The sequence below is a fragment of the Peromyscus californicus genome, unplaced genomic scaffold (genome assembly GCF_007827085.1).
Source record: "Peromyscus californicus insignis strain IS unplaced genomic scaffold, ASM782708v3 Scaffold_13__1_contigs__length_99412109, whole genome shotgun sequence".
Classification (NCBI taxonomy): Eukaryota; Metazoa; Chordata; class Mammalia; order Rodentia; family Cricetidae; genus Peromyscus; species Peromyscus californicus.
Genome location: NW_026294424.1, coordinates 34,536,968 through 34,545,157, shown reverse-complemented (window position 1 = coordinate 34,545,157; position 8,190 = coordinate 34,536,968). Strand labels below are relative to the sequence as shown.

At 44.6% G+C, this 8,190-nt stretch overlaps 1 protein-coding gene across 1 annotated transcript in view; it reads left to right on the top strand.

Moving 5' to 3' along the window:
* Nucleotides 1-278: 278 nt before the first annotated feature.
* Nucleotides 279-8,190, top strand: part of Clnk (cytokine dependent hematopoietic cell linker) — a 93,292-nt gene continuing 85,380 nt past the window's right edge. The window contains exons 1-2 of the mRNA XM_052736033.1: nucleotides 279-370; nucleotides 4,419-4,490. Of these exons, the coding sequence (XP_052591993.1) occupies nucleotides 279-370; nucleotides 4,419-4,490 (164 nt within the window). The remainder of the gene's footprint in view (nucleotides 371-4,418; nucleotides 4,491-8,190) is intronic.

Genomic DNA, 8,190 nt, shown 5'->3' with positions numbered 1-8,190 from the left:
ACCTGACAGAGATGGCATGGTAGCAGGGGAGTCGGGGAGCTAGTGCATTAGGAAGCAGAGTGGAGGTAATAACTGGGAAGAGCCTGAGCAACCTCGAGACCTGTCTGCTATGACCCCCTTCTTCCAGCTGAGGCTCAGATGCCCTCTCACTCCTGCCAGTTGGGTTCCAAGCATCCAAACACTTGAGCTGATGGGGTAAATTCACCTTCAGTCAACAATTAGTTTAATTACACCGTCAGATACCCCTTTCTCCACTCACACACCCAGACCCCAAGAACATGGACATTGAGGTGCCTGCCATGCCACGGTTGGCACCTCCTGAGTCCACTATACAGAACTGGCTTCTGCCGGGGTCATCTGACAGCAATGGGTACCTGCATAGGGCGGGACTGTAAGGAAAGAAAGCAGCGTAAAGAAAGGTGGTGCAGCATTTGTCAGAGTTCTCTAGAAGAACAAAACTGATAGAATGGATATCTAGAGAGAGAGAGAGAGAGAGAGAGAGAGAGAGAGAGAGAGAGAGAGAGAGAGAAGGGGAATTTATTAGAATGATTTACAGGCTGTGGCCCAGCTGGTCCAACAATGGCTGTCATCTACCAACAAAAGAATCCAGTAGTTGTTCAGTCCATGAAGTTGAATGTCTAACTCAATCTTCAGTATATGCCAGAATCCTGCAGAAGTAGGCTCTAATGTCAAGTGAAGGAATGATCCTGGTAGTGAGAGAAAGAACAAGTAGGCAGAGAGAGCAGAGAGAGACTGGGTCTGGCATGGGCTATTGAAAACTGAAAACCCACCCACCCCAGTGATAGACTTCCTCCAACAAGGCCACACCTACTCCAACAAGGCCACACCTTCTAAATCCTTCTAATCCTTTCAAAGAGTTCCACTCCCTGGTGACTAAGCATTCGAATGTGTGTGTCTATGAGGGCCATTCTTATTGAAATTACTTCAGGTGGTAACTGAGTATGAGATGGACCCTAATGTACAATGATGCAGGAGGAAGGCTCTAGGGGAAAGAGGAAATCAGAGGTAGCCTATGCAGAAAGTGTTGAATCTGGACTGAGGAGGGGATAGCCAAAAGGGAACCTGAGCTGGGGAGGGAGGGAGTAATGTATGTCTCCACAGAGTAGGAAGTGATTGCCATGAAATTCATTGATTGATCCCCTGACTCTGTGTCTGGTTTTTTTTTTGTTTGTTTTTTTGTTTTTTTGTTTTTTTCCAAACCCGTGGCACCTCCAGTTTTTCCGGAGCATGCAGAGTCCTGTGTGTAACAACTTAGTCTGGGTTCCTTCCCTGGGGAACGCTTAAAGAGACAGTGACAAGCTAATAGACCAGCAGCTTAAGAATGCAGCGGTGATTTATTTTACTACTTAGGTGGGGTGCACTGGGTGACTCCTGTGGAGTTCAGCTGGGCCCAAATGACTGTGTCTTTAACGGGATGCACATCTGCTCTTACAACTATTGTAAACAGCACCAGCATCCACAATTTCAGTGCCCATGCCTGTCCAAGGTCAGATTTCCACTGAATGCAAAACAAACACGTTGGAAATCCTGTGATAACATTTTTCTGGGCTATCTGAGACATTCTTTTTACAGCTGTTTTGTTTTGGTTGGTGTTGTTTGGTGTACATGTCTAAAACCTGAGCTTTAGGGGGTGATTTAAGGCAGAGAGAGGCATGGCAGGGAGGAACCCTGTTAATGACCCCTGCTCTCGGAGAGCATTTTAAAAACAGACTTCAACTGCTTGAAAAGCAGGCAGCTAGCAGTCATTTGTTTTTCAAGCTTGTTACTCTCTGCCTTGAGTAACTCCCTTCAAAAAAAGCTCCTCCTCCACATCCTCCACTCTCCTTCCCTTAGCCCCTTTCCTGTACACTCTCAGCTTTTGGCCTCCCCTGGCCTGCTCCCCCTGGCCTCCTCAGCAGCAACCTGACACCTGGGCAAGAGATGGGATGGGCTAATCACTGGACCTGTAGCACCTGCTCTGCCACCAACCAGCTTGCTGGCCTCGAACCCACTCTCCACTCTCAGCCTGTGAGATGGCAGTGAGGAGAGGGAAGACCCATGCTCAGTGCCCAGGATGATCATTTATGCACAGTGAAGTTAAGTTACACACAGTGAAGTCTCCCAAGAATGAAGGCCTGGATGTGTCAGAGGATACCAATAGAAAGATCTAGAAAACAGTTGTTCATTCATGTCCCGAACTTAGAAGAAACATCAATGTGTGGATTACATTTATGAATCAGTTTTACTCAAGAGGAAAAATAATAATGAAATAAAAAGATACAAGGGATAATGCAATCATACAGTCATTTTTAGATAAATGGAAAAGAATCGGAGCTGGTAGTTGAAATCATGAACTAGAGGATCAAGTTCCACAGTGACAATCCCTTCCCTTCACAATGTACTTATCAGGTTGTATCCTGTGGTCTACACATAAAATGCCAGGTGGGGAGGGACCCTCAGGTGATCCTGAGGTCTGTCCTAGAGGCCCAAAGTCCTGTGTGCACTCCCACATGCCCACATAGGCCCACTGTAGGTCAGGCACAAACCCAGGTCCAAGAAGAGAGATCTTCAAGTCTCTGCAGTGGTGGAGATGGAGCCTCGGTGGTTCTGTCAAACTATACATTAACACAAAAGTAAGGGGCTGGGGAGATGGCTCAGTGCATGAACTGTTTGCTATAAAGGTTGAGGACCTGAATTTGGAATCCCAGAAGCCATGTCAGAGCAGGGAATGGCTGCCCACACTCATAACCTCATCACTGGGAGGAGCAGAAAAAGATGGATAGCGGAAGCTCACGGGCCAACCAGTATAGCTGAAATGATGGGCTTCACATGTAGTGAGAGATCCTGCCCTGCCCCCACAAAAGAGATGGGTAGAACTGGCAAGGTAGCTTAGCAGGTGTAGGTGTTTGATGCCAAATCTGACCTCCCCAGAAGCCACGTGGTAGAAGGAGAAAAATTAATTCCCTGAAGTTGTCCTCTGACCTCAGCCCACATGCTATGTGTGTGATAAGCACATGAACACAGTAAATAAAGACACTGATGTCCACGTCTGGCCTATGCATGTGCATGTATTGGCAAGCACCATCTATCTCCCTCTCCCTCTCCCTCTCCCTCTCCCTCTCCCTCCCTCTCCCTCTCCCTCTCCCTCTCCCTCCCTCTCCCTCTCCCTCTCCCTCTCCCTCTCCCTCTCCCTCTCCCTCCCTCTCCCTCTCCCTCTCTCCCTCTCTCTCCCTCTCTGTCTCACACACAAACACACACACACACACACACACACACACACACACACACACACACACAGCACCATCTATCTCCCTCTCCCTCTGTGTGTGTGTGTGTGTGTGTGTGTGAGAGAGAGAGAGAGAGAGAGAGAGAGAGAGAGAGAGAGAGAGAGAGTAAACAAATAAGTAAATAGAAATGTGAAATAAAAACTCAGCCAGGAGTCACGAAGGAGGAAGCCTGCAAGGTCAGGGTGGGGATGGGGTGCTCGACAGAAGCAGATCGGAATTGGTGTGGAAGCAGAGGCTGAAGAGAGAAGACAAGGCACATCTCAGAAGGGGCTTTGTGGCAGGGAGTAGAAGGTGTTCAAGGGCCAAGAGACAAGTTAGCCCAGGCAGACAGAAGAGGAGGGTTGTGAAGTTAGATTAGCTAACTAGTTGTCATGGAGCAATTGTGCAAGGGAAAAAAAATCCCCAGAAGCATTTGATAAAGCCTAGGGAATGTCTGCAAAGAAAAGAGAGTATGCTGAACCGAACTAATTAGATAAGCTAAAGATGCATAACAATGAAGGCTTATGATAGTAAATGTATTTAATGAATTTTAACAAATTAACTCAATTTAAAATCATTTAATCTCTTTGTGGAAAATGCTGTAACAGAGTGCCTAAACATTACTTGGATCGGAGCTGTGCTTGCTAAATAGTCTGCCTTGCTATGTGGGCTGATGTTTTCTGGACTTTTCTCAAATTCAGCTGACACAGTAGAGCAGCTAGACGTGTGCCTGGCTCAAGTCGCTGTCCTCACAGTCGCTTAACAGCCTTCTGTCAAGCTCACAGCCGAGGTCCATGCTCTTTTCTTTCTAGGTGAGCAGAGGAACTCCTGGGGCTTGAAGAAGACAACTGTGATTGTGACATCAATGTGGGAGAGACAGCCTCATCTCCACCTTGACCTGGGCACTTCCTCCATCCCAAATCCTGCCCTCTAAAACAGTTTTAAGTAATAAAATTTCTTTAAATGTGTTTTTAGCCCCAGTGGAAATGCAAAGAGAATGTTAGAGAGATGTATGAGGCATTAATTACTCAAATCCGACTGGGGAGGGGAGTGTCGGGGGGGGGGGCTGTTTCTATGAATGAATGCACTTCATTAATTTTTTCCTCCAGCTCTTCCTGTTTCCCAGATATAATCTATTTTCTCTCATCCCAGGGGCAACAAAAGGACAACAAAAGAAGGATTTGGTGATTTGAGATTCCAGAACTTCTCTCTGCCGAAAAATAGGTCAGAATGTTTACTTATTTATTACTAGAGGAGTGAAAGTTTTAATTCCATGACAGATAAACTGACTATCACACATACACAGAAATAGACACACACACACACACACACACACACACACACACACACATAATAACACACAGACACACACATGCACAGCATCATACAAAGAGAAACTCACACACACAGACTCACACACAGAGAGAGAAATTCACACATAGACTCACACATTCACATACAGAGAGAATCAAATATACACAGACTCATGCACACACACACATACACAGAGAGAGACTCACACACAGAGAGTCACATACACGTACACACAGACTCATACACACAAAAACAATGTTATTCTCATTGGATTATTTCACAGAAGTGAAGAAAGGACTTGAGGTGGGTTGGCCAGACAGCTAGTGTATGACCACACCTTGGCTGATGGGGCCCTGGTCTCCACAGCTATGTTGGCCAGGTCCTCTTCTACAGTCCACACACTGGGATAATGGGTTGTAGACACTAAACTGAAACCTGGTGCTTGGGACATGTGACTCGCCCAAGTCCTCTGGAGGTGGTCTCTTTTCCCAGCAGTACCCAAGACCTCCTTATCTATCAAGTGCTGACACCCTCACCTAGATCACATTAATCTTCTCCATGTGTTCTCCAGGCCCTACCATGTGCCACTCTGCCGCAGCTCTGAGATCCTAAGGCACGCTGGAGCAAGTGAACTCCCTCTGCACAGCCAACAAATGCCCTCGAGACAGAATAGACAAGTTATTTTTCACAAACATTTTAAGAAAAGGGAAATTTGTAGCTGCGCTCAGACTTCTTTAATGTTTACATTACGCACATTTGAATAATGCATTTTAAGTCTGTTTTTCTTATTTCTTGACAAAAGCAAGAGATGAGAAATGGAAGGGTTAGAAGCCTTCCTTCCAAGAGAGAAGGTTGAAGCAATTACATACATCAAAGTAATATTTACAGTTACATTTTGGGGGGAAAGACAGAGAGGAGAGTGGTGTTGTTTTTTTTCCCCTTTTTTTTTCAGAAGCAAATTATTTCAGGATGTGTCATAGCATGCTCAAGATATATTAAAAAAGAGCAACTGATGATGCTTCTGCAACCTGTTCCAGGCCATTTATAAACCAATTTTTTTAAATTCCCATATTCACACAAATCTCTGTACCACTGCATATTTTATAATGAAAGCATTATATGAATATAAATTAGTTTTTGAGATATATAAATCAAATTAAAATGTCTGAAAATGACATATTTCGGTCCACTCTCTTACTTTAGTATCTGTTAAACCAATGTGTTCGTTTCCCATAAAACTACAATCACTGGCATTGAGCAATGGAGGAGGGGGAAGCTGCCGATGGGCAGCGTCACCATACATATCAAGTCCTCTGGGCCTGAGCTAAAATCTCAGCCAACCTGCTAACTGATAGTATGGCTTCCAGCAGCTCTCCCCAGCTGTGGACTTTAGAAATGTTATTTGGGAAAAGCTGGTTCTTCTTTATAGCTGAATCTCCTGCACTCAAGACAGTGTGATATTTGGAGAGTGAATCAATGGTCTCTGTACCATTCCTGGACCATAGTAGATTCGCAATAAATAATTATTGAGTACTTAATATATGCTAGGTTGCACCTTAAGAGCTTACTAAGTAGCTCTGCACTCTGCCAATCATATCCTCAGTCTCCCATCCAAGAGTGAGAAGACTAAAAAAAAAAAAAAAAACCCTGGGTCTATCCAGCTAGTTGTAACATGATAAACTGCAGAGCCATCTTTATTAATGAGATAGAAAACAGCAATGGTGCTCACCTCTTGCTGCTTTCACATCGTTAAGCATGGTATTAACTCTCCATCTCAAGCATCCACCAAGTTCTTGGTAAGGTGCCTTGCCAAGCTTAATGCTAGGGCACACATGAATGGTATGATGCAGGCTATGCAAACCATTCCCACATCCATAATCTGCCTACAATACTAAGATAACAGAGTCCTGCAGCCTTTCAAGGTATTTGCCTGGCTGCATTGCCAGCAACCATTTCTCTTGTGTGCAATTTCCTGTGAACATAGAAGCAGAAACACTGGTGAGTGCCACACTCAGTCAGTATTGGGCACTAGCATGCACCACATACTCCAAGAGGAGTGTGTAAATACAACATTCACAAGTTTGATCTGAAACAGCTATCTTTAGTCCTATAATAAATATAGGATAATATAATAAAGATTTATTATTTTAAAAAAAGGCTAAGGAGGTGGCCCACTGTGCTCATCATCACAGAAATAGTAAGTCAGGATAGCTAGATTTGAATCAGAATTGAACTTCAAATCCACTATTACCCTAGACTCTAATGATCATCACACAGTTGGTCTCCTCTATCTGTGGCTCCCATCTATGGGTTCAGCCAGCCATAGGTCAGAAACATTCTGCACTGAGCATGTGCAGAGTTTTCTTGTTCTTATTCCCTAAGTCATGCTATCAGCTGTTTGTAGCTGAAGTTTTCCTGGTCTGCCTGGCCCACGGTCAGGACAAATCTCTCTCACCCGCCAGTCCCAAAGCCGCTCAGACCCAACCATGTAAACACACAGAGACTTCTATTGCTTGTGAACTGTATGGCCGTGGCAGGCTTCTTGCTATCTAGTTCTTCTATCTTAAATTAACCCATTTCTATTAATCTATAAGCTGCCACATGGCTTGTGGCTTACCAGTATCTTTACATGTTGCTTGTCATGGTGGTGTCTGGCAACGTCTCTCTGACTCAGCCTTTGTGTTTTCCAGAATTCTCTTCTCTGCTTGTCCCGTCTATACTTCCTGCCTAGCTACTGGCCAATCAGCATTTTATTTATACAGAGCGATATCCACAGCAGCTGTTTGCTTCATATCTATATTATATTAGTTATTATAAGTAATCAAGACAGATTTAAAGTCTACAGGAGTAATGCACAGGTTTGACACAAATATGAAAGTATTTGTTAAAGGAGATTTGAGCACCCTATTAGATTTTGGGACTCATGAAGATAAGGAGCTGAAACCAGTGCCCTGCAGACACCAAGGCATTGTGTTTGTTTTTCTGTTCCTAAGCATCACTAAATTTCTTCCTGCTGAGAATTCCCCATCAAGGAAGAACATGGGCATTGCACTCCTAGTTATCATACCACGTCCAGGATAAGGGTGATATCTCCTGCAATGATATCTGGAGGCTGGGCCTGGCACAGGCAACCTTAGCATCCCTACGAACTCAGAAAGGCAGATTCCCAGACCCCAAGAACCTGTGAGAGGTACAAGACTTGAGAGGCAGTCACCTGTGTTAAAATTAGCCCTCCCATGATTTTCAGATGCTCACTCAGACTTCAGAACCTCAGTCAGAAGTTTCGCTTCTGACAGCTCAAACCTGAGAACTAGAGTGATAGGCTTCTGGTCTCATCCCTGCTCTTCCATTCTGGCTGAATGGCATCCAATGGATGGAAGGAGGATTATCCCAAATACAGGATGGAGTGTGATGAAGGACCGTGATGTGAGAGTCTTTCCTACTATAATCATTTCTAACCCTTTACATGGTCTTTAAGGTCCCTGCATTGAGCCCTGGGGATTGTAAAATGAAGAACAAACAGCTCTAGCCATCAGAATGCTCAATCTGTGATGGGGTGGGAAGGTTGGGGAGCAAAAACACAAACGTATCACTCTTGTAAAGCAGTAAG